The 27,042-nt window shown below is 34.8% G+C and overlaps 1 protein-coding gene across 6 annotated transcripts in view; it reads left to right on the forward strand.

Moving 5' to 3' along the window:
* Positions 1 to 27,042, forward strand: part of RB1 (RB transcriptional corepressor 1) — a 134,942-nt gene that overhangs the window by 26,927 nt on the left and 80,973 nt on the right. For all 6 annotated transcript variants that reach the window (XR_010937029.1, XM_067713655.1, XM_067713654.1 and 3 more), the window contains exons 3-10: positions 3,618 to 3,733; positions 7,611 to 7,730; positions 14,710 to 14,748; positions 15,748 to 15,815; positions 18,613 to 18,723; positions 21,091 to 21,233; positions 23,407 to 23,484; positions 26,040 to 26,149. Coding sequence is in view for 5 of the 6 variants with exons in the window: in XM_067713655.1 (XP_067569756.1) it covers positions 3,618 to 3,733; positions 7,611 to 7,730; positions 14,710 to 14,748; positions 15,748 to 15,815; positions 18,613 to 18,723; positions 21,091 to 21,233; positions 23,407 to 23,484; positions 26,040 to 26,149 (785 nt within the window). In the remaining variant the exon portion in view is untranslated. The remainder of the gene's footprint in view (positions 1 to 3,617; positions 3,734 to 7,610; positions 7,731 to 14,709; positions 14,749 to 15,747; positions 15,816 to 18,612; positions 18,724 to 21,090; positions 21,234 to 23,406; positions 23,485 to 26,039; positions 26,150 to 27,042) is intronic.

The following is a 27,042-nucleotide window of genomic DNA, read 5'->3' on the forward strand; positions in this document are numbered from 1 at the left end:
TAAATAAAAGTATAAGTGCCAGGGAGACAGGGAATTTTGTTTGTTTCTGTTTTCATCACTGTATCCCCAAAGTCATAAAACCATGGCAGTTGCATAATGAGTATTTCTTTTTTTCTTCTTTTTTTTTTTTAATGAATATTTCTTTAAAAATTATTAGAGATATCAACTTTTGGAAGATATAAAAAAACAAACTGGAAGAGGCAAAGAAAACTATATGAAGATATATGATTTTTTTTTTTTTTTTTGCGGTACGCGGGCCTCTCGCTGTTGTGGCCTCTCCCGTTGCGGAGCACAGGCTCCGGTCACGCAGGCTCAGCGACCATGGCTCACGGACCCAGCCGCTCTGCGGCATGCGGGATCTTCCTGGACCGGGGCACGAATCCGTGTCCCCTGCATCGGCAGGCAGACTCTCAACCACTGCGCCACCAGGGAAGCCCTATGATTTTTAAATGATTGCAAATATGGTGGTTAGGCTGATGTTTTCCATTTAGGCATTTATCATATCAGATGACTTTGTGTTAAATTATGTTATTTGTGTTCCAGTATAATCTACTATTTTAAAAAGTGAACAGAATGATTATAGAGTAGGATCTTGTAGTTGATTCTCATCTTCATGGCTTTGTAAATTTTTTCCCTCTGGCAAATTTTGGTGGCATCCAGATATAAGATCAGACCAAGTGGATGTTATAGGTTACAACTAAAATGCAAACCCTTTCCATATCTATCTCTATCTCTATATATAATTCTATATCTAGAATCTTAAATACTTTAATGTAGAAATTCTGCTTCTAGGACTCTCTTAATTGGAAACTGATTATTTTCTTCACATAGATTAACAAAAATATTTGTGCATGAATCATTTGGTTTTATAACATTGATCTCATCTGTAATATGCTTCCCTCTAAAGAACTAAATCAAATGTAGGTGATTAAAATATTTAATATTCTCAAGTTTAGACGGAACGTTTATTTTTCTTCCATAGATAACTGTGTATGAAGAAGAAAGAACACTTTATCTATACATATAGTTAATTGGGATGCAGCTAGAACATCAACAATATCAACAACAAAAACAACAAGATTTATAAATCATCTGAAATAAAGGTCACACATTTTGCTTATAGGAAAGTTCCTCAGGTCCTTAAAAGTCAGAACCTATGTATACAACATTTTATTTAGGCATTTTATCATTTCAAATGAGCTTGTGTTGAATCGTATTTGCTATGTCCTAATAAAATTTGCTATTTAAAAAAAATGAATAAAGTACATACTCAGTTTTAACAAGCTTAATACTTCATTTCCCAACTTTAAAAGAGTAAAAAAAAGATTGGAGTTGCTGAAAGAAGACACATTGAGAGAAGTTGGGTTCAACAGCTGATAGCCTGAGCAAAGAAGCAAACCAAAATCATGATAAGAATTAAGCATAAAAATTTAAAAATCATGGTAGTTTGGAAATTGTTTATTATAGAGACAACCAACCTTTTACATCTTAGTAGTTCCTGAGAAATTGACCATAGTAATGTAAATATTTATAAGTGTATATATATATATATGAGTTTATGTTCATTTTATTAAAACATACTTAATAGTCATTATAACAGTCAAGCAATATATACTTTGTTGTTCAGTTTCAGAAAAAGTAAGTATGTAGTGTAGTTTCAATGTCAAATTTATTGAAGTATAATTTATATACACTAAATCAACCAGTTTTAAGTGAAGAGTTCAATAGGTTTTGGCAAATGTTATTTAACCATTGAGATCTAAAAATTTTTTATTACTCCAGAAAGTTGTCTCATTCTCTTTTGTCATCATTCCCCAACACACATCCACTCCTGTCCCCAGGCAGCCACTGATCTACTTTCTGACATTAAAGATTAGTTTTGCCTTTTCTAGAATTTTGTAGAAATCAAAGTGTACACAGCATGTACACTTCTGTATTTGGCTTTCTTTCCTCTGTGTAATAACTGAGATTTATCTATGTTGTGTGTATTTATACTTTTCCTTTTTATTGTTGAATAACATTCCATTGAATGGATATACCACAGTTTATCTCTTCACCTGTTTTTGGATATTGGGTTGTTTGAGTTTTTGGTTTTTATGAATGAAGCTGCTGTTAACATTCAGGTACCAAGTTTCCACTTCTCTTGGGTATAAATATCTAGGGGTGGAATTGCTAAGTGTTATGGCAGGTCCCAAACTTCTTTTCAAAAATGGTTGTACCATTTTACGTTTTCATCAGTAATGTTTGAGTGTTCCATTGCTTTACATCCTTATCAACCTTTGATATTGTTAGTCTTTTTAATTTTAACAATTCTAGTGGGTGTATAGTTGTAATATAAGTTTTAAAATATTTATTTCCCAAGTAGCTAAAATTAAGGAAAAGTTTAGAGTTGGATAGTGATAAGCTTCATATTATCCATAAAATTTGATAATCTAGAATAATTCTTTTTTCTAAAGCTTTTATATAATTGAGATTTCAGAACGATATAAAATTGCATCACATACTTTTCAGCTCCATTGTAATCTCCAGTTAAGAGTAATAAGCAGTTCCAGCTGTTTGATAGAACATCAGATTATTTGGTATTTCTTTTGTTTTCAATTTAATATAATCCAAATTTTACCTATAAAACTTACATATTTAAATAGGGATATGTGTTTTTCGGGATAAAAAGTATTCTAGTGATAATGAAAAAATATTCTAATGATAGTGGTAGCCATCATTCATTGAATATTAGTTATATGCCAGATCTAAGGACTTTATATATATAATCTCATTTAATTCTTACAAAGTGAAATATGTATTTCCATTTTACAAGGAAGGCAATTAGGGCACTGAGAGATATGAATTTCATAAGGTTAAAAAATACTTGAATCAGGACTTCCGTGGTGGCACAGTGGTTAAGAATCCACCTGCCAATGCAGGGGACACGGGTTCAAGCCCTGGTCCGGGAAGATCCCGCATGCTGCAGAGCAACTAAGCCCATGTGCCACAGCTGAAGCCTGCGTGCCCTAGAGCCCATGCTCCGCAACAAGAGAAGCCACTGCAATGAGAAGACCGAGCACCCCAACAAAGAGTAGCCCCCGCTCTCCGCAGCTAGAGAAAGCCCACGCGCAGCAACAAAGACCCAAGGCAGCCAAAAATAAAAATAATTTAAAAATTAAAAAAAAAGACTTGAATCAATAGATTGATAAAAGAACAAGTGAATTAGAAGAAAAAAAATTTTGGAGTCCATTTTATGGAGCCTAAAATCTTTCAACTTGGCTTTGATGACATTGGAATACTAAAAAATGAAAATATTTACTTCAGAGAACTGACTGGCCCCTAGATTTTTTATAGAAAGTTGTAATTTAACTTTTTGACCTTTCTAGTAATTTTTTTGCCTTATAGTATAAAATTTAGTTACTAATTTTGTAACTAGTTTGTTTGTTACTAGTGTAGAATTAAATGCTCTCAAGTATGTGACCTCATAAAGATTTAGTAACAAATTAATTTTGTTATGCTGAATAAGAAAAAAGTTGCATATAATACAGTTTTAGCACAGTATCCAGTGTGTGAATGATTTAATGAAATATTTGAACCTTTTTGTTTTGTTTTGTTTTGTCTTGTTTTGTTTCCAGGAAGGTTATGTTCAAAAGAAAAAGGAACTATGGGGAATCTGTATCTTTATTGCAGCAGTTGACCTAGATGAGATGCCGTTCACTTTCACTGAGCTGCAGAAAAACATTGAAACCAGGTAAAATTTCTTATATTAATATAGGCCTCTGCCATTAAAGAAAACTATTTCTGAACTATCATTTTAATAGACTTTAGGGAATTAGTGGAAAATGCTAAAATTAAATAAAACGTAGAAAACTTAGGTCAACCAGTGAACTCCTGTTCTCCATTAGAGCCCTTAATGAAGGTGTATTTTTGCCGCACTTTCTTAAAAATGTAGCAGTTTCTGTCCTGGGAAAATTTCCATTGTGTCTCTCACTATCTGTAAACTTTCTTAATTGTAGCTGTTGATAAAATGGACAAAAAAAGCAAAGATTTATGAAGTAGACTTATATATTAAAACCTTTGTAAAAGTAGTATGAGTCTATCTTAAAGGAATTTAGTTGATTTATTAAAGTTTAAGATTATTTAATATAATAGATATTATAATTATATATGTTTTGAGACTGTATGTTCAGTTGAGTATCTATTATAATACTTGTCCCTGTAATTACTTAATTAAAGTCTGTATTGAGTTTCTAAGCCTAATAAGAGGAGTTTACTGTTTCCAGTAAGTCAAGAGAAGCCTTCTGGGAATTCCAGTCATTTCTTTTGCAGTATGTTTATGAAATGTAACAGTAAATAATTTTACCAAAAAGATAGTAGTATATGTTTTTTCTTGGATAAAACCGTCTAGAGTTAGACATAATTGGTATTTTGTGTAAATGAGATAAATTGTTGCATATTTTAGTAACTTTTTCTTATTACCTCTAAATAAAATGTGGAAACAAAGGCCTTGTATGTTCATATTTAACTTATTGAATATGAATTGGTTTACCTCTCACAGATTTCACAGTTTAACTTTATTAACTAAAATCACTAAATCAAAATAGTTTTTATATAGCTGAAAAATAATCTAAATATAGAGGTAAAATTTTACGTTGATTTATTCATTTATTCAGCATATGTTTTTGTGACCTCTGAGGATCAGAAAGAGAATGAATGTTTGGGTTAAGATAGACTGGGATTATTTTACAAGGTATATGACTTGGAGCAGATTGCTTATCCTTATTAAGTCTCGGGTTCCTTTCCTTTCCTGCAAAATAAAAATTATTAACTACTTGATAGAATTTTGAGAATTAAATAACTTATAACGAGCAGAGAAGTAAATAGTTCTCGAGTCAATGCCTGGAACACCATAGGTGCTGATGAGGTCTTGATCTCTTTTTTTCTGTAGATTCCTCCTATTACCCGCACCACCCCCCCAAACAAAAAGGGGGAAGGAAACAAAACTTACCAACTGCTAGGCGCGGTGTTACTCTACTAGGTTCTAATGATATAGAGGTGAGATATAGTCTCTGACCTCAAGAAACTCATCCAGTTTAAATTAAACAGATGACTGCAATACAGTGTTATATAGCTATCCATAGACTGCCAAATAAATATGACAGAGAAAGTCTATTACATCCTTTATCTATAAGGTGAAAGAATTTTCCCGGAAAAGATTTTCCTAAGCTTTTTCTCTGAGTACTCATAGAGTAACTCTGATTTATAAAATGGGCATATCATAAATAATATCACTACAATAATTATAGTAATGTATTTGGTACAACTTTTTCTTAGGGCATCTCTCAGTGTTCTGATAACTATCCAGGAATGTTATCTAAACCACTGCTTCTTAAAAGTACTCTGGTGAAGGGCTAGTTTCTTTTCTTCCCAGTATGTCATAGACTGATGTTTTAAAAATAAGTAATATAAATTAATTACTAGAAAAATGAAACAAAAATCATACTAAACACAGGACTAAATTTTTTATTATTGGATTCAGCAGGCATTAAAATTAGTGTCAAATTGCCATAAAAGCTTTTAAGTGTTTACCCCCAATTTCTGTACTTAATTGTGGACTGGTAAACAGTTTATGGACCATTATCAATCCATGGAGCACTGCTCCTAGAATATGTAGTTATCTACAGATCTGTGTGTTTTAATTATGGCTTTTTATGCCTGTCTGCCTGCCTTCCTCTCACCTTCCTGCCTTCACTTCTTTCCTTCAGAGGAGGACTACAGAAGGAATAGAGACCCACTTAAGTTACCCCTAGAAAAAGAAGGCTTTTTAGTAACAATTCACAGTTTTCATGGTGCTCCATGGATAGGTATTGCCATATATCTCAAAACTGCAATTGAGAGTGGTTCCTGAATATATGCCATTCTAAGTTTGATTTCTTTTTCTCAGCAGGTTAGCTCCATTCTTTTTCTTTTTTTAAAGGATCGATTTTTATTTATCTATTTATTTTTGGTTGCGCTGAGTCTTCATTGCTGCGTGTGGGCTTTCTCTAGTCGCATCTAGCAGGGGCTACTCTTCATTGCAGTGTGCGGGCGTCTCATTGCTGTGGCTTCTCTTGTTGTGGAGCACGGTCTCTAGATGTGCGGGCTTCAGTAGTTGTGGCGTGCGGGCTTGGTTGCTCCGTGGCGTGTGGGATCTTCCTGGACCGAGGCTTGAACCCGTGTCCCCTGCGTTGGCAGGTGGATTCTTAAACCACTGCGCCACCAGGGAAGTCCCCATTCTTTTTCTTTTCTAAGCAGCATCATGATTATCTACTCTGTTTCATTTCTATTCCTCCTTTATTTGCTTTCCCACAAAGCTTGTCATGGCTGCCCCAATCCCTTCTATATCAGTGGAACTTTTCATAACCTTCTTTTGTGTTCTGTGCCCTCTGCTGATTAGCTGAGGCTTTTATTTTTCCAGTTCCCAAGATAAATGTCTGAGTGGTACAGCCCTCTTTTTAGAATGAAGCCTGTAACTCACTGGTTGCTAGACAGCCTGTGGATGGGTCTAGTGACTACCCTGTAGTTCAGTTAGCTGCTTTGGTATAACTCCTTAGACAAACTTGATTAGAAGTGAGTATGTGAGGTGCAGTTGATGATTGCTATCTGTAGCGCCCTATTTTTCAGAAGTCAAAAATGTATGTATTGATATTTCAAATAGGTTAATTTTTATAGAAAACAATAAACAATGATTTAAAGTTATTATTTAAACAACTTAAAATTTTTAATCAGTTTCCCTTTTCCCTTCCCCAACAATTCAGTCCTAAAACCGCTGGTGGGCTGAAGAAAGTAGGTGTGTGCATCTGTGGTGGGGAGCACTGTGGTGCCCAGAGGAGGATGCCAGAGCCACAGTGGGATGAGAAGGTCATCCACCAGGGGCCTGGGGCTTCTTGACATGGGCTGCTTGCTGTGCAATGTCAGAGACCAAGCAGGGTGTGCGGGCAGCTGGTATAGGGAGTCATGGCACATGTGGGGTAAGGGCAGTCTGGGGTGAGGAGTCAGAGCCCTACTAGGGTGAGGATGGTGTCCATGTGGAGGCGGGAGGGCAGTCCAGGATGGGGGGAGTCAGTCTGAGCAGGAGAAGAGGGTGCCCATGTGGAGGAGTGGGTAGCTTGGTACTTATATAGGGGGATTGATTAAATGAGTAAATTAAAGATAAGTGGGTCACAGGTTTCTCACTGTCAAAGAAGAGTTATGAATGTGGAAAGGGAAACACTGGAAGGAACCCTGTAGTTTTTGTGTTGGAATTGGGTAAATGGATGGGAACTTGTGATTTTAAAACATATAGATAGATACAGAAATAAATATATGTATATGTCTGTTATAACCCTTATGTTTTTTTTCTGTGTTCTTGATGATAAGTAGATGTAGGCATAGATGTATAGATATAGTGGTATAGGTTGAAGACTAGTTGATTTTTTTCCTCTTTAAATTCTAGTAAAATGCAAAATCTAAGTTCCTTCTAAAGGATATATAATAGTGATTTGGTGTAGAGCTAACGTGTTTTGAATTGAAATGTCTATGCTTTGAAAATGAAACAAAATGAATTTTTAAAGTTATGGATTCACTTTTTTCTATTCTTTCCTTTGTAGTGTCTATAAATTTTTTGACTTACTAAAAGAAATCGATACCAGTATCAAAGTTGATAATGTTATGTCAAGACTGTTGAAGAAGTATAATGTGTTGTGTGCACTCTACAGCAAATTAGAAAGGTAAAGTACAAATTTTATTAGGGTTACACCCTGCTTTTTCGTATCATTGTTCATGATTAGTTTCCATCTGGGAACTGTTACATTCTTAGTAAAGTTTTTAAGTATTACACCTTAGATTTGTCCCCTTAATATTCTTTTTTTTTTTTTTTTTTTTTGCGGTACGCGGGCCTCTCACTGCTGTGGCCTCTCCCGTTGCGGAGCACAGGCTCAGGACGCGCAGGCTCAGCGGCCATGGCTCACGGGCCCAGCCGCTCCGCGGCATGTGGGACCCTCCTGGACCGGGGCACGAACCCGTGTCCCCTGCATCGGCAGGCGGACTCTCAACCACTGCGCCACCAGGGAAGCCCTGTCCCCTTAATATTCTTAACTTTCTTATTTGTCCAATCATATTCATTCTGAATGTTTCTTCCAAAATTACTTGTTTTACTCATGGTTCTCATTTTTTTTTTAACAAACTTAAAGCTAGTTTCCACTTTAGCCTTCTCTGCCAGAAGACTTGTAGCTCTGAATGGAAGGGTGACCTAAATTTAGAATTCTTCCTAATGGTGATACTATGTTTAGAAAAAGAAAGCATGTTGGCACTGGAAGGTGTATGTGACTTATACTACTGAGCTATGACCTGTATTCTCCATGGTGGTTTAGAAGAAGTAGTTTTTTTGTGGAATATCCTTTAAGAAACTTCAGCCTATCAGCTGTTTTATTCCACATAAATTAAGAAACTACAACAAGCATTAATGAAGTGACTGTTAGTACCCGCTATGTGTTAGATGCTAGGGATGTAAAATCTTATGCTACTATGATCATCAATTAGCTTATAGTAAATAAATAAATTCTATCTTTTAATAAAAATAAGTGCAATAATCATTTGATGCGCTACTGTAGAGGATTATTTGTAAGAAGTAGAAATTATGTAGTGGGCAAAATACTGTGTATATTTAAAGGTAAGAAGAATAATTATGGGGTGAAAAAACTATAGAAGAAGGCAATGTCTGAGTAGGGTTTAAAGGATAGATAGAAACTCAGCAAGCAAAATATGTGGAGACTGGGACTGAGTATCCTAGGCAGAGTGATTAGCATGTGTGCAAAGCCAGAGCAGTACTGTAAAGTATTTTGATATTGCTAATTGCTAAAAGGTAGGAGGGAATTAGACTGATAGTGAGCTTGGACTTTACCCAGCAGGAGATGGAAAGTTATTGATTTTAAGCTAGAGAGTGACATAGTCAGATTTGGCCTTTAAAAGGTCACTCAGGCCTTTGCAAAAGAGATTTGGAATTTTTATTGACTAGTTATATGAGATAATTTAGTGTATATTGGCCTTGAAGTAGATCAATAAGATTTCTTCTATCTTATATGTACCTTCTTTTGAAGAGCAGTTGGGAAGATTAACTGTGATACTAAAGCCTATTTATTTCAGGGTAGACTATATGTGTATATATGGCAATGTGCTGTAGTGATTATGATAACTTTTAAAAAGCTAAACAGATCTAGATATTAATAATTTTGTCATTCATTGACTGTGTGAGCTAGGGAAACATACTTAACGTCTTTAAACCTCAATTTGAATCTGTAAAATATAGCTAATAATGCTCTCCTTGCAGAGTAATTGTAAGATAATGTTACTGGTTAGCTCACCTCCTAGCACATACTAAATGCTAAATAAACAGTAGCTTTTAAAGCTATTATTAACTACATTAATGCTGTCACATAGAAATATAAAAATGCAAGCCATATATATATATATATTTATTATTTTTGGCTCTGTTGGGTCTTCATTGCTGCACGTGGGCTTTCTCTAGTTGCAGCGAGCAGCGGCTACTCTTAGTTGTGCTGCACGTGCTTCTCATTGCGGTGGCTTCTCTTGTTGCGGAGCATGGGCTCTAGGCACATGGGCTTCAGTAGTTGTGGCTTGCGGGCTCTAGAGTGCAGGCTCAGTAGTTGTGGTGCACGGGCTTAGTTGCTCCGTGGCATGTGGGATCTTCCCAGACCAGGGCTCGAACCTGTCTCCCCTGCATTGGCAAGCAGATTCTTAACCACTGCGCCACCAGGGAAACCCAAGCCATATATTTTAAATATTCTAGTAGCTGCATGACAAGTAAAAAGAAACAAGTGAAATTAATTTTAACATTTTATTTAACTCATATATCCCAGAATATCAAATTTCAACACATAAATTTGTATACAGATGTTCATGGCAGCATTATTTATAATAGCCAAAAAGTGGAAACACCCTGAATGTCCATCAGCTGATGAATGGATAAACAAAATGTGATCTATCCATATGGTAGAATATTGTTCAGCCATAAAAGGGAATAAAGTTCTGCTACATGCTACAATATGGATGAACCTTGAAAACATTAAGCTAAGTGAAAGATACCAGACACAAAAGGCCACATATTTCATTTTATGACATGTCCAGAACAGGCATATCCATGAGATGGAAGATAGGTTAGTGATTACTAGGGAATGGGAAGTGAAGGGAATGAGGGGTATCTGTTAAAAGATGTGGGGTTTCTTTTTGGGGTGATGGAAATTTTAGATAACGGTGATGATTACATAACAAAGTGAATATACTAAAAACTACTGAATTTATACACTTTAAAATGATGAATTTTATGTTAGGTAAATTATATTTCAACAGGAAAACATGAAACCAATAGAGAAGTTTTACATTCTTTTTCTCATACTAAGTATTTTTTTTAATACTTTGGTATGTAATTTACATTTACAGCACAACTTCATTTGTACCAACCAAAAACACTTCAGGTGTTCAGTAGCCATAGGAGCTTGTGTTTAACATATTAGACAGCATAGATTTATATTGTATGTTATTATCTTTACTGTATGATAACATTCTATTCTGAGTTACATTAAATTACAAAATGATATAAAACAACGCATCTGACATTAAACATATTTTCTATAATTATAAAAATTCCCTCTTGATTACCATCTGCTTTTTTTATATAAGATAGTAGTTTTCTCTGTGTAAATTTTTGATCTACATATTTTTTGTGACTGGCTTCTTTCGCTTAGCATGTTTTCATGGTTCATCCATGTTGTAGCATGTTTCAATACTTCATTACTATTTATTATGGAATAATATTCCATTGTATGCCTACATCACATTTTATTTATCCATTCATCTACTTATAGTCATTTGGGATGTATGTCTTTTAAAGTAGTTGACAGTATAAAGGAGAGCAAGTGTATATAGAGTTTGTTATATTAACTTTATTATATATCATTTCGTCTTCTCTTCATTTGTTTCCATGGATTTGATTTATCATCTTGTGTCATGTGTTTACTCCAATGCAGCTTTGCTCCTACCCACCTCTTTGTGCTGCTGTTGTCAAACACATTACATTTCATGTGTTAGAGGCCCAAGGATGCAATATATACATATTGTGTTATGCAATTATATTTTATATCAATTAGGAGAAGAAATATGTAATTATACCATCTTTCATAATAACATAATTACCTTTACCAGTGCTCTTTGTTTATTCATGTGGATGTGAATTACTGTCTTGGGTCATTTGTTTTCAGCCTGAACTTCTTTTACTATTTTTTTATAAGATGAGTTTGCACATTCTCTGTTTTTGTTTGAGACTATCTATTTCACCATCACTTGAGAAAGGTAGTTTTGCTGTATATATGAGTCTTAGTTTACATTTTTTTCTTTCTTTGAGTATGTAATCCCACTGCCTTCTGATCTTCATTGCTTCTGTTGAGAAGTCACCTGTTAATGTTATTGTGTTCCCTTGGATATGATGGATCATTTTTCTCTTGCTGCTTTCAGGATTTTCTCTTTGTCTTTCAACATTTATCCTATGATATATCTAGGTGTGAATCTCTTTACATTTATTCAACTTGGAGGTGGTTCTGTTTCTTGGATGTGTAGACTTGGGAGTTTTCAGCCATTTACAAAATTTTTTTTTTCTCTCTCTCTCCATTCTTTCCTGGTACTCCCATTACACATATATTCGTGTATCTTTTGGTGTCCAAAAAATACACCAATATATTTTTTGGTGAGCCTCTTCTGTGAGCCTCTTCATTTTTCTTCTTCCTTTATCTCTTTGTTCTTTAAACCACATAATCTCTTTTGATCTGTCTTCAAGCTTAGTGCTTCTTTTGTTCTGCCAGCTCAGATCTACTTTTGAGTCCCTCTAGTGAATTTTTTATTTTGGTTATTATACTTTTCAACTCAAATTGCCCTTTGGTTCTTTTAAAGTAATTTCTGTCTTTTTATTGATAATCCTCTGTTGGTTGAGACATTGTCAGCGTACCTTTTTTTCTTCTTTAAGCATGATTTCCGTTAGTCCTTTGAACATATTTATAATTGCTGTTTTGAAGTCTTTGTTAAGTCTGACACTTTGATTCTCTTAAATAAAATTACTGTTATCTGCTTTTTTCCCTATGTAGAGGTCACATTTCCCTGCTTCTTTGCATATTTCATATTTATTTTTGAAAACCAGACATTTTTTATAACATTGTAGTAACGCTGGGAGCTGATTCTTTTCTCTCATGGGGCTTGCTGCTGTTGTTTTGTCTTTGTTTAGTGGCTTAGCTGTACTATCTCAATGAAGTCTTTTTCTCCCACAGTGTGTAGCCTCTAATCTTGCTCCTTAGTGTAGCCTTGGACAGGTGCATAGTCACTCAGAGCTGACAGTGGTTTTAGCTGGGTTCTCCTTGGCTATCCTTTCCCTGTTCTTAAGCTAACTGCCTCTGTTGATATCACACCTAGTTGCTACCTCTCACTATTTGCCGACTGATTGCTTTATTGTTTTTTTTTAAAATAAATGTATTTATTTATTTATTGGCTGCCTTGGGTCTTCGTGGCTGCATGCGGGCTTTTCTCTAGTTGCAGCGAGTGGGGTCTGCTCTTTGCTGCAGTGCCTAGGCTTCTCATTGCGGTGGTTTCTCTTGTTGTGGAGCACAGGCTCTAGGTGCGCGGGCTTTCATAGTTGTGGCTTGCGGGCTCTAGAGCACAGGCTCCGTAGTGGTGGCGCACGGGCTTAGTTGCTCCGCGGCATGTGGGATCTTCCCGGACCAGGGCTCGAACCCATGTCCCCTGCATTGGCAAGGGGATTCGTAACCACTGCACCACCAGGGAAGTCCTGCTTAATTGTTTTTGACAATGCTCTGGGTCACAAGTTGCTTTACAGTCTAATCCAATTAAATTTGGCTCCCTCTGCAGGAGTAGTATTTGAGGCTAGCCTTGAGGCTTATTTTGATACTAGGAGAGCTATTCTTAGCTGTTTCTTTCTCTGGTTCTCTCCTAGATGATCTAAGATTTAGCTTTTTGCTCTCATAAGATCTGTTGGCTTTCTCTTACTTGCTTCCACCAAAGTCTGTATTGCTTTCAACAGTTCTCTTATTCTTGAGCATCCCCACACTCCATTCCAAATGAGTTCCCTTGGGGAGAGCTCAAGGCTCTGTGTTCTTATGGCCTGCCTCTTCCCTAGGCACCACTTCTGTGCCACTGCTTGGGAGGTCAGGATGGGGGCAGTGGTCTCTTCTCTTGGAGTGATACCTCTGTTTTAAGAGTAGGGCACTGAGAAGAGGTGATAGCCCCTGGTCTTCCCAGATTGCCTTTCTTGGCTGGAACCTCTGTCCTATGAGCTGCTCGGCAAGAGAAGTCAGTATTTTTGATGTGCTCTGTGCCTGGAGTAAAACTTTACCCTATGAGTGGGGGCTAAGCGGAAGACAGGAGCCCCAGACCTCTCAGCTCCTCTTGCTTGGGGTAGACTTTCTGCAACACAGATCTGGGGGCGATGAGAAATGCTGGGAGCCTACTCTTCCCAGAGAGATAGTTCTAGGCTGGGAGCTGGAGAGAGAAGAGCCCTGTGTCTTGGCTACACCTGCTGGGAGTAGAGCTTTGTTATGCTGAGCTGGAGAGGAGGAGGAAATGAGTTTTGCTTTGAATTCTATAGACTGTCATTGTTCTTACCAAGATTTAGTAGATTTTCTTGAAGAAATATTTCCTTTTTTTGTTGTATGCCCTTAGGAAAATTTCCAGAGACTTTAAATGGTTTTTTAAAAATAGTTTTACCAATTGTAGTTATTACATTAGGAAACAGGTCTGCAGAGAACCTTCTCCACTATTCCAGAAGTCATTGTCCTAAATAGGTAGGTTTTATACAGTAAGTCCCCTACATATGAATGAGTTCCATTCCGAGAGCATGTTCGTAAGTCCAATTTGTTCGTAAAGTCCAGCAAAGTTAGCCTAGGTACCCAACTAACACAATTGGCTACATAGTACTGTACTGTAAAAGGTTTATAATACTTTTCACACAGATAATACATAAAAAATAAACACAAAAAAATAAAGAAAACATTTTTAATCTTACAGTGCAGTACCTTGAAAAGTACAGTAGTACCAGCTACGTCACTGCTACTTTTACGCTTGCTTCCAGACATCCTGGCCTTGAAATAAAGACACTGTACTACTGTACTCTATACAGTACTGTACAGTAAAGTACACAAAGCACAACCACTTGTAGAGGATGCACACAGGTGACAGTGTACGCCAGACACGTGAACTAACTTACATGATTGGACGTGTAAACTCACATTCACATCTTTGAAAGTTTGCAACTTGAAGGTTCGTGTATAGGGGACTTACTGTAGTACTTTCAGTTGTGTTATTTCAGTGACACTATTAGTTAAATAAGCTTTTATGACCTGATCTGAGATTCTAACCAGATCAAGGTTCAATTACAGAATGTATTCCAAGTTAGAAATGCACATATCGAATCCAGTCTTTTTGTAATTAGATATTACAGTGATATGTGAAATGTCATAAATTGGAAACATCTACTTTAACTTTGTTTTATAATGCTGTACTTGAGAAAAAAATGTATCCTTCTTAAAATAAGATGAATAAAGCATGATAAAACTGATTTCTAAATTATGAAAAAAATTTAAAAGTAACTTTTAAAAAAGCCATAATGTTAACATAATTATTTCTTCCTTTCAGAACATGTGAACTTATATATTTGTCACAACCCAGCAGTTTGTAAGTACCTCAGAGTATGTTATTTTTCACTTTTGGGGTTTTTTTTTTTTTTTAGAGATTTTTGTGGAAAAATCCCAAACACGTTGATAGTTTCAGGGTTAGTTTGATTGACTGTTCTATGATACTTCATAAGTTAAGGTCATAGATTTAAGCCCTATACGGATTATTTATCTTTTCACAAAGAAAGTGGTATGAAATACATGCCTTTTACTACAAGGGAGAACTAATAAGGTCGAAGTTAATTCAGAGCAACATTTTACCAGCTCTGGGAAAAATGCCAATTCATTGACAAACTCTTTTTTCAGAGTATATTATAGACATTTTATTAACTAAGACTCAGAGCATAACTTTTGAGTGAGAATAAACATGAACGTCTATATTAAAATTTCTAAGTAGTCTTTTTAAATGCATGATACATGTTCCAACAGTATACCATTGTAAGAGCTCTAGAGTTTTTCTTCAGAAACAGAACGAGTATTATGTGAGATTTTCTGCCTCATTGAAGTAATGATACCGAAGATGATTGATACAAAGGGAAATTGTGTATTAATTAATTAACTATTAATTTCACTCGTTAATTCCAACAAGTGAATAACTTAACGTTTATGAAGACATAGTGTTAATTTGGTAGAGTCACCCAAACCTCTATTTTTCTGCTCACAGAAAATTGATTTTAATTAGAAAAGAGAGCAGAAAAGCATTAATTGGAAACCATGTATGTCATATTATACTACTTTCTGTGCATAGTTTTAGATTACAGTAGAAGATATTCAATATTTTCTTTAAGAAATGTATACTACTTTGGGAAAATATAAATAACATGGTGAAAACACTAACTGAATTGAGACAAATTGAATTCATGTGTAAATTGTGCATTTAAGACGGACTGTATTCTATTATGCGATCAACTCTGGTCTATAATTGTAAAAAATGAAAAAAAACGGTGTAGTTGGAAAACAGTGTGAGTTTTTTTTTTTCTTCTTTCTATTTGTTTATTAGGATATCTACGGAAATAAATTCTATGTTGGTGCTAAAAGTTTCTTGGCTCACGTTTTTACTAGCTAAAGGTAAAGTCATTATGTTTGTTACATACTAATGTTTCAAATGTAGTAATTGATAATTCTTTCGAGTAAGCTCAAAATGTTAATTCTGGGCTTCCCTGGTGGCGCAGTGGTTGGGAGTCCGCCTGCCGGTGCAGGGGGCGCGGGTTCGTGCCCCGGTCCGGGAGGATCCCGCATGCCGCGGAGCGGCTGGGCCCGTGAGCCGTGGCCGCTGGGCCTGCGCGTCCGGAGCCTGTGCTCCGCGGCGGGAGAGGCCACAGCAGTGAGAGGCCCGCGTACCGCAAAAAAAAAAAAAAAAAAAAAAAAAAAAAAATTTAATTCTATTTAATATTGTTCCTCCTTCCCCCTAGTTCTTTGTGTGACTTTTTAACTGTTAGCAAGTTCTTGTAATTCTGATACTGGAGGCAACCTTGAAAATGTCTCATTTCATTTCTTTTTCTAATATTTTTCATTCTTTCCTATTTTTAAGAATAATGTTACTGTTTTTATAAAAGTGATATATATTCATGATAAAGAATGCAAATAATACAGCAAAGCGCAAAGAAAAATGTAGAAAAATTACCCAAAACCCGCCTAGAAATAATCATCATTAAAATTATGTGGTTGTATGCACAAAAATGTATCTGGAGTAACATTCTGATTAAAAAAGGTGGGTGGATGAGTGCACTCACAAACATATATATAAGTTTCTAAAAATAATATATTGTCCTATGTTTAAAATATAAAAATTAATTTTACTCAAATTTTATAGAAGAAAATAAGAGAAATGGAAGGAATTGCTTAAATTTATGTTTTGTCACTTAAGCAGTGTTATTTCTTAAAATATTTCTCTAAGATTATGAAAACATTAAGAGGTTAGAATCTTTATTTAACTTTGTGTTTTGAGTTAAGGCAATATATATTAATCTGCTCTGAAGAAAAAGAATTCTCACTCTTCCTGTCACCTTCCTATTCCCTACTTTCAGATTTGCTTTTTTTTGTTATCATTACATTACCAAAGATTATAATATTTACATCCTGTTCTGTAATTATAATTATCACAGTTGTTTTGTCTCATTTATGTATTTAAAATGGATTCTAAGCTTATTGTCACTCCTGTATCATAGCTTCTCCATTTCTGAGTTCTTTATTTTGGTCTATCCTTAGGTGACTGGATTTTACCGTGAAGGAGTTTTTCAAAAAAGCCTTTTTGGCGCCATGTTTTCTATGTTTGACATGCTTATGAACCATGTCTGTAGTCTTTAGACTTGAAGGACAACTTGGTTAAGTATTCAGGGTTTTTTTGTGTGTGTGTGGTACGCGGGCCTCTCACTGCTGTGGCCTCTCCCGTTGCGGAGCACAGGCTCCGGACGCGCAGGCTCAGCGGCCATGGCTCACGGGCCCAGCCGCTCCGCGGCATGTGGGATCTTCGCGGACCGGGGCACGAACCCGTGTCCCCAGCATCGGCAGGCGGACTCTCAACCACTGCGCCACCAGGGAAGCCCGAGTATTCTGTTCTTGTATCATGTTTTTTTTCCTCAGGACACTATTTTCTGGAATTGAACATTGCTGTTGAGAAATCTGAGACTAGCTTAATTTACCACCCCCCCATTTTGTTCCTTGAATATTTGAAGAATTCCTTTTTTAAAATTTGAGATTTAATACATTAACCAGAAAGTTTCTATACCTTCAGTATTGGGATTATTAGTGGTTTAGCAGTCAGATACCAATAAGATAGAAAATGAATCAAATTAAACTTCTCTTTTAAAAATACTGCACAACATAGAGCCATAAGCAAATATGTCATAGCTATATCATTTGTATATTTTGTGTAGCTACACTATTTTTTTCTTAGGTGTTTATTATATGCATTAATTTCCTTATATACAGCTCTTTATAATAAATATACAGCTCTTTAGTTGTATGTTATATAAACTTTTAGGATTTTGTGCTAAATAATTGCTTTATAGATGACTTTACAATTATGTACTAATTTTATTATTTCCTAATGGCTTTGGTTATTTCTTAATATTTTGGAGTGAGTTGAAATTGAAAATATATGAGGTTTCATAAATAAATAGAACTGAAGACTAACGTGTATCATTCTTCAAAATGATTTTCAGAGGTAGTAAATTTTATAACTCTTACCAAAACTGGAAGTGAGTTTAAAGAAGGAAAAATCAAAATAAATTTAGACATAGGGACTGAATTATTATAATAATACCTAAATGTAAAATTCTCATGATAGACTTATACTTCATTCATAATTTTTTTTAGTAAATTTATTATTTTATTTATTTATTTTTGGCTGCATTGAGTCTTTGTTGTGTGGGCTTTCTCTAGTTGCAGCGAGCAAGGGCTACTCTTCGTTGTGGTGTGCTGGCTTCTCATTGCAGTGGCTTCTCTTGTTGTGGAGCACAGGCTCTAGGCACATGGGCTTCAGTAGTTGTGGCAGGTGGGCTCAGTAGTTGTGGCTCACGGGCTCTAGAGCACAGGCTCTGTAGTTGTGGCACACGGGCTTAGTTGCTCCACGGCATATGGGATCTTCCCAGGCCAGGGCTTGAACCTGTGTCCCCTTCATTGGCAGGCGGATTCTTAACCATTGTGCCACCAGGAAGTCCCCATTTATAATTTTATAACTTTATATATTTTTACATGTTGCAAATCTGACTGAATTTTTGCAAAGAAACAAAAAAAAAAGATCTTTAACATGCTTCTAGTGATTGTTGCATAAATGAGTATATGGATACAGCCATACCCACAATTTTCCCTGACTTAAAGACCTCAATCTCTACCTTAAGATGTGGACTTTCTTTGTTTTCAGGGCAAGTTTTACAAATGGAAGATGATCTGGTGATCTCATTTCAGTTAATGCTGTGTGTCCTTGACTATTTTATCAAACTCTCACCTCCCGCATTACTCAAAGAACCATACAGTAAGTATTTTAAGTAATTTATGCCCCTCCTGCTTCATCATTCAACATTTTTTTATGGACTTACACTAGATCCAAAACATGGTTCTAGAGCCAAGGGAATGATAAAAAAGAAATCAGACATGGGTTCTGCCCTTAAGTAGTATAAGATATAGAAGGAGAGATAAGTAAGCAAGTAATTAGAGTATGTGGTTGAAAATAGTCTGGGCCAAAATATAGCAAATACTATGGGAGTTGAGGAGATGAGAAAGTTTTCCCAGCTGGGAAAGACCAAGGAAGACCATAAAAAAGTGGTGGCATTTGAACTGAGTGTTGAAGGAGTAGTTAGGGTTTGAGTGTTGTGGTAATTTGGGAGACTGCACTCCCAGTAAAGAGAAAATCAAGAGGCAAGGCATAGATATGAATGAGACTGCACAGGGAAGAGTAACGCATTCTATAGAAATGGATTAACTAAATTTTTATTATTGGAAGCTATAATGATTATGTGACTGACTTTTTTTTTGCATATGAACTGTAATTGATCCACTTCAGTGGGTGATGAGATGGGAGGTGTATTTAAATAATAGCTATTGCTGAAATAATTAGATAGCATTAAGCAAAGACAAGTATATTCCTCTTAGAATGGAATTGCTCCCTTTGGTGGCGTGTAGAGTAGGATTTAAAATCACTTAATACACTATAGAGAAATGTAAACTTAACTAAGGTTTAGCTGACTCCTTGCTCCTAAAATGTTGACAGTATTAGTAATACTAAAAATAATAGGGGAAAGATCAAAACATGGAAGTCTCAAAGTGTTGAAGTGGCTGAAAAGCTGAAGCCTAATTAATCTTCGTGAACAATAACTTCCTGGAAAAATGAAGCAGAATTTTGAAAAGATGTTGAACATGGCTTGACAGAAAAGGCAGGTCATTTAGCAGAAACCACATGCAACACAGAGGGGAAAAAATATAAAACAATATATTTTTAAAATTTCTGAATCTTTAAAAATTTCCTTTGTATGCCTTTTCCTCACTTTTTAAAAATGTTATAACTTGAATAAGTTGATATATAACTTTAGGTTGACAGCCTTTGTTCTTTTGGATAATTCAAATGTACATTTAATTCTGTAAGTGCCATCTTAAATAGAAAGCAGGATAAGGTGTTGAATTAACTGGCTATGATAAACTTGCAGTTAGCTTTTTATTATGAAGAATTTCAGTGAGCATAAAAGAAAGTCGTATAATAAGCTTCCATGTACTTATCACCTGCCCTCAGTGCATAACTTATGGTCAACCCATAGTCCTATCTACTGCTCAGTTCTACCAGCGATATTATTTTGAAGCACACTTTTGCATACCATTTCATCCCTATAAATTTCAGTATGTATCTGTGAAAGATAAAGTCTTTTAAAAAAGCATAATGACAGTACCATTCTCACACCTAAAAATCAATTAATAGTGATTCTTTAATTCCACCAAATATCTAGTAAGTATCCATATTTTCAATTGTTTTATAAAAGTAATTTTAAAAATTTTTACATGTTGACTAAATCAGAATTTAAATAAGATCTCTACTTTGTGATTGGTTGGTATGCTTTTAAGACTTAAAAATTTCCTCCTCCATCTATCTTTCTCTTTTTTTCTTGTAATTTATTTATTAAATAATCAGGTGGTCTTGTTCTGTTGAGTTTTCCATGGTTTAATTTGTAGTGATTGCATCCTATGGTGTAGTCTTAACATGTTCCTCTATCCTGTCAGTTTCTTGTAAGTTGTTTGTTGGGCCTAGAGGCAGTTAATACTTTTTATACTTAGTCATCTGTAATCTCTTTAATAGCTATATTCACATTCAGTTTGAATTGAAAATGCTCAAAATAATCCAGGGTATTTTTTTAAAATTACAATTTAGTGTCACATGAGTATATTTGTATGCTTAATTTTTTAAAAGCATCATAATTTATTTGCTAAAACTTTAAAAAATTTATTTTTTATCCTGTATCTACAAATTGAATCCATAAATGTATGCTTATTATTTTTTAGACTCTTTTAAGATAGAAAACATTTTTTCCCCTTGCAGACTAGTAGGATACACTTAATATTAGTTTATAAGTTGGCTATTTCCCTTGCATTTTTCATATTTGTCTGTGGGGTTTTAAATTTCTTTTTGGGCTAGTTGGGGGCAGAAGAGAATAGGGATGGTAGCAACTATGACCAGTATATAACTTACAGTAGATATTCAATAAATAAAGCTGTTAGCTTTTTAATGAAGCCTAATAATAAAAGTAGCAGAATGTTACCAAGATTATTTCTGACCTTCCGAGTTATAATTAGAATACTTCATTATTTTATACAGTGGAATGTGCAATTGTTCTTATCTAATTTACCATTTTTACAGAAACAGCTGTAATACCTATTAATGGTTCACCTCGAACACCAAGGCGAGGTCAGAACAGGAGTGCACGGATAGCAAAACAACTAGAAAATGATACAAGAATTATTGAAGTTCTCTGTAAAGAACATGAATGTAATATAGATGAGGTAATTTAACTTCATGATTTCTTTAAAATAGTTAAAGTAGATTTAGATGTAAGTTCTTCCTAACAGTATTTAATTCTTTTATGATGAGCTTGCTTTTTGTAATTAGTGCCAACTCTTTTGCAGTAGCAAAATATTTAGAAAAAGTTTAATTTTCATATTCAGTTACTTTGATTTTAAAGAGAATAGCTCCCTCACTCTGGAATCATTGAAATGTACATGATTAAAGCAATAGTTTTCAAATGTATTTGTTCTTTGATTCCTCTGTGGTTACTGATACACCTAATGTTTTCAAGTATCCTGCTCAGAAAACCCTAGTGTTTTGATTTAGTGCTAAGTGATACCAACATTAAGTTTCTGTTTAGCCTTCTGTAGTTACTCTTTTTCTAAATATCACACCAGATGTTAATGACTGGTAGAGGATACATGAACACCCAGGAATTGCTTATCTTGTCAATAAAATCTGGAATGTTAGAATTGGAAGGAATCTTACAAGTAATGTACTTGGCCTCCTTTTACTAATGAATAAACAAGCTTCTAGAGACTGATAGCTGATTACTAACAGAGTCTATGCTTTGGACCATCTGCTACCAGTGCTTCTTTCACTGTGCCATGCTCTTTCTCTCATAGACTGTTATATTGTCTAAAATTCACTACCACTAGATAGCTATGTGAAATGTTGCATCTTTGAAATTGCTCTGTCAACTCTGGGAAGGAATTGAGGTTATGATCTCAAAATCTAGTTTAAGAAGTGTTGGAATGATTTATCAAGATATCTGGGTTTTAGCACTGTGGCTTTTATTAATTTTAACAAATATATAGATATAGACATATAGCTGTATCAACTTTACACATGTAATATATTTACTTTTCTAGAATAACAAATTATCTTTGCTAATAAGCTGACAAATGTAGTTGAAATATTTTTTTTTACTCCAGTCTGTTGCTTACTCCCTCAAGGTAATGAATAGGAATAAATGCAGTTTTCTAGTTCCTGGTTGTTAGTTCTCTGTATTTTAGAACTACTTATAAAATTGCATTTCAAAAATCAGGAATAAATCATGTTTTTCCTTTTTATTTTAAATAATGCTTCTATAATTTAGAATGTAATAACGATTTGTAAAGTGTAGGTGATTAATAGCTTTTGGGGTAATTCATATTAATTTGACATTTGATTATTTACATGTAGCATTTATAGTTATATAACTATTGGTTAGTTATATTTATGGTTATATAATTATTGGTTAGTCACACTAATTGGTTAAATAGAACTACCCACCTTATAATTATTCCAGTTCAGTGGGAATTAATTAGAAAACAATACTAATATGTATTACAGAAGCTTAATTCTTAAAGCATTTTTGTGAAGCAGAAGATAGGAACTTATTAATAGGAAGATATTAAATTATTCTACCTTAATAAATGTAGACTGCAAATTGGAAAAGGAAGTTAAATGAAGAAAAGTAAGTTGTTTAAAATTTCATAACACTTTGCCCGTGTAAAATAGTTAGGGGTGTAACTCCACGTTTTCCAAGGACGGTCTTTATTATCCATGTTAAATGTAGGGTTTTTTGTGTGAAACTGCATAATGACCAAAACATTTTCACTCGGTTTTGAATAGAATTGTTGGGTATTTGTATGTGAAATTATCTTCTTATAAAAGCAGGTCATTTTCCTAAATTTATGCTGAAATAATTGACTCGATATTCCCTAAGCTAGGTATGTGTGTGAAGTGGCCCAAAAATATGCTTTGGGGAGAAATCAGAGGCAGTGTAGAGAAATTAGAAGAGTCTTGGCTTTGATGCTAGACAGATTGGGTTTCAATTCCAGCTCTGCCACTTCCTAGCTGTGTAACTTTGGTGAAGTCGCTTAGTATTTTTGAGCCTCGCATGTTTTCACCATTTGTTAAATGTGGGATATTGAAGTTGGTTTCGATGGATTTTCTTCTTATAAATCCCATTTCATTAACAATTCCCCCCTGCACCTCCATTTTAGGACCTGAAATCGGCCTCACATGAATTAAAAAGTGAATAATTGAATTAATTATAAATAAGCATCACACTGGGTTGAATGTAACTCATTGATCAAAATGTCAGTTAACACTTTCATTCTATTGTTAATAGTGACAGATTTTTTTTAAAAAATTTTAATTATCATGTAACTTTATCTTTTTCAGGTGAAAAATGTTTATTTCAAAAATTTTATACCTTTTATGAATTCTCTTGGAATTGTAGCTTCTAACGGACTTCCAGAGGTAATCTGAAAGAAAACGTAATAAAAAATTAATGTGTTTCGGGACTTTAGCAAGGGAGGAATAGTTGCCTAAATTTCTTAAGATCACTTTACTGTATATTAAATGTTTTTTACTCAAGGAAAGAATCTAAGTAGAATTGTGGTGAATCAACTTTATATAGTAAGAAAAAACCCCTTTTGAACCCATTTATGCTCAAATGTATAAATAAGCAGCATTTAAAAGTTTGCACTAGAAGTTGGTTTGTACTAAAATTTTTCAAAAATCAGAATGTAGGCTTTTGAACTTCTAAATGCCATTAAATATTTAAATAGAAGTAAATATCTGTAATCAAATTTGATTCTAATTTACTTTGCTGCGCTTCTTTAAGCATAGGAGCCATGATTTGTGCCATCAACATTATTAGCATTACTGTACTTGGAGCAACTCTTTTGAGGCTTTTTTTTTTTTGGCCACAGCGCGTGGCTTGCAGGATCTTAGTTCCTCCACCAGGATGGAGCCCAGGCCCCGGCAGTGAAAGCCAGGTCCTAACCACTGCACTGCCATGGAATTCACTCTTTGGAGTATTTTGAAAAAGCTGCTTAATTGGATGTAGCTTTGGTTGAAATGACTGTGATTATACGGTAGAAATGTTTTACCTTAGTGGTGTGCCATCCATCCATCTGTTGCTTTTCACATTTTTCCTCATATATCTTGCTCTTCAGTGAGAACAGAACAACTGAGAACTTTGTGTGGTAATGTGTGGAGAAAAGAATGCTTAAATAAATGATGAAGAACAAGTACTCAGTGAGGAAGCAGCGTTTCAAACACACCTATTATCAGTCACCAAGACCAAAAGACATGAAATCAGAGAGCTAGATTGCTGATTTTATGGCCTGAGTTGGTAGCTAGTCCTCCTTGAATTAACTAACTTACTCATTCAGCAGTTATTTAGTGAGTGCTTAATATATGCCAGGCATTGTGCTGGATATCATCAATGCAGAGATTTAACTCACAGTCATTGTCATTAAGGTGCTAGTGGAAGAGACGGGCATAGAAGTAGAACATTAACAGGAGTCTACAAAAGTCTAATAGATGTGTACACAGGGTGTTGTGATATCTCAGAGGAGGACTCCCTAATCCAAAGTGGGCCAGATAGGTTTTGCGGAAAATTCTTTGGAGGTGATGTGGTTTCTGAGCTGAGTAAGATTTTTGAGAAGTGGCATTTCCAGGGGTTGGAAATTATAGATTTAAAGGCACAGTGATATGTGATAGTATGGTCTGTTCTGTAGAGTGAGTGGTAAGACATGGTACTAAAGAAACAAGAAGGGGCCAAAAGTTGTATTTCTGAGTTCTATTACCAACTTATATACCAAAAAATATGCTGTTTACAACTCTAAAGAATCTTGGACATTCATAATTTTTTTTCCCTCTGAAAGGATTACAGGGTTATTATTAGAAAATTCAAGATAAACTTTACATTATATAGCACTAATAGCTGCCAGTCAATAAATGATTGATAATTAATACCTAACTGACATAGGGCAGGAATGACGATTAAGCCTTAATCAAACATGAATGGCTGATCGGCCTAAAAAACTTATGCAAACAAACAAAAAGTTTACATTTAACTGGATTTTTTCCTACCACTCCTTTTAGAATGCAATTTTAACTCTCTCAGGTTGGAAACACTCTGGCTTTAAAAGTCACAGGAGGGCTTCCCTGGTGGCGCAGTGGTTGAGAGTCCGCCTGCCGATGCAGGGGACACGGGTTCGTGCCCCGGTCCGGGAAGATCCCAGATGCTGCGGAGCAGCTGGGTCCGTGAGCCATGGCCGCTGAGCCTGCGCGTCCGGAGCCTGTGCTCTGCAACGGGAGAGGCCCCAACAGTGAGAGGCCCGCGTACCACACACACACACACACACAAAAGTCACAGGAGAAGGCTGCTACATGGTTTTCTACTGGGCACTGGTTTTTATATTATGATTAGAATATTATGAATCAGAACTGATAAAAGAATTATAGTTTGTAGCATTTGGAAAAGTGCTAAGATTGGAAATAAATTGTGCAAGTATGTTAATTGGGCTAATTAATTGAGCTTATACTCTTGCCCAAGATACGTAACTGAAGGGAGTCAGAGTGAACCAAAGGATTTAGAAAAGATAGGAAGAATACATAATAAAGGTCTGTTACAGTGTTTGAAAAATTATTTTATATTGATAAGTGTAGTAGAAGATTAAAAGTGAGTGATGTATAGGATGGAGGATCTCGGCAATTAAGTGGTTATAATAATGTCTTTTCATCTTACAGTTCCATTTCAGTACTGTTCTGTAGCATTGGTGATCCTTGTCTAGATAAAATGTGAGATATGTGCATAAAATAGGTTTAAAATTGAGTTGAAAAAAATCTGCAATTTTCTTTACTTCACTTTTAGATATGCCTTATTTATATTCCATGTGAAGTCTGTATAGTGTAAAATTAAGTGTATATTTTTATGAAGATTCTTTAATTAAATCTGTATTTCTGTGTACTGAGAAGTAATGACATGAAAAGGATAATCATCAATATTTTTTGCCTTTGAGGTGGAAAGTCTCTCTAAACAATATGAAGAAATTTACCTTAAAAACAAAGATATAGATGCAAGATTATTTCTGGATCATGATAAAACTCTTCAGGCTGATCCTACAGACAGGTATTATACATGATATATTATTATTTGTTGATATGCTGGTTCATGTTTTAAAAAGTTAGTATAAAATTGTATTCTCTTGAATTGTCATATAGAATCCTAAAGTAGGAATGGTTGACGGTAACTACAGGCACCTGTGAGATATTGTGTTTTCCGTTCCAGGCCATTGCAATAAAGCAAATCACCGCAAACTTTTTGGTTTCCGAGTGCATGTAAAAGTTATGTTTACAATGTACTATAGTCTGTTAAGTGTGCAATAGCATTATATCCAAAAAACAGTGTGCGTACCTTAGTTTAGAAATACCTTATTTCTAAAAAATGATAACCATCATATGACAATGCAAAGTTTACAGACCTTCAATATGTAATAAAACACAGTATCTGTGAAGCACAGTAAAGCAAAGTGCAATAAAATGAGATACGCCCGTAAAAAATTTTTGAATGATTGTAAGTGTGGTTAATTTTAAGTCTTCAGCATGAAATCTTTTAATATTAACTAAAAAAATATGTATATATATAAAATTTGGAAGTTAAACACAAATAAAATGTTTCAGATTTTAAGTCAAAGTAAGTTTTTGGAAGGCGTAATGTTTGAAAAACTTGAGTTTTATTTTTTGATACTGAACAACCTTGCTAGTAATATCATCAACATCTAACATTCTAGAGAAAACAAACATCTAACTTTCACTTTCAAAAAAATTCTTAGTGATTGGTACACCGTTTGTTGTAAACCTAGTGGAAAGAAACCCAACTTAAAAATTATGATAAAAAAAAATTTTATTTATTTAAGCAGCTTCTGGATCATCTATTTCCTATCACTTCTATTATTTACTTAACCATTTTGTATGATGTTATGAGTCAACAGAAGGTACTTTACTGCTTTTTTGACTCATAAA

Source organism: Pseudorca crassidens, chromosome 18 (assembly GCF_039906515.1).
Source record: "Pseudorca crassidens isolate mPseCra1 chromosome 18, mPseCra1.hap1, whole genome shotgun sequence".
Lineage (NCBI taxonomy): Eukaryota > Metazoa > Chordata > Mammalia > Artiodactyla > Delphinidae > Pseudorca > Pseudorca crassidens.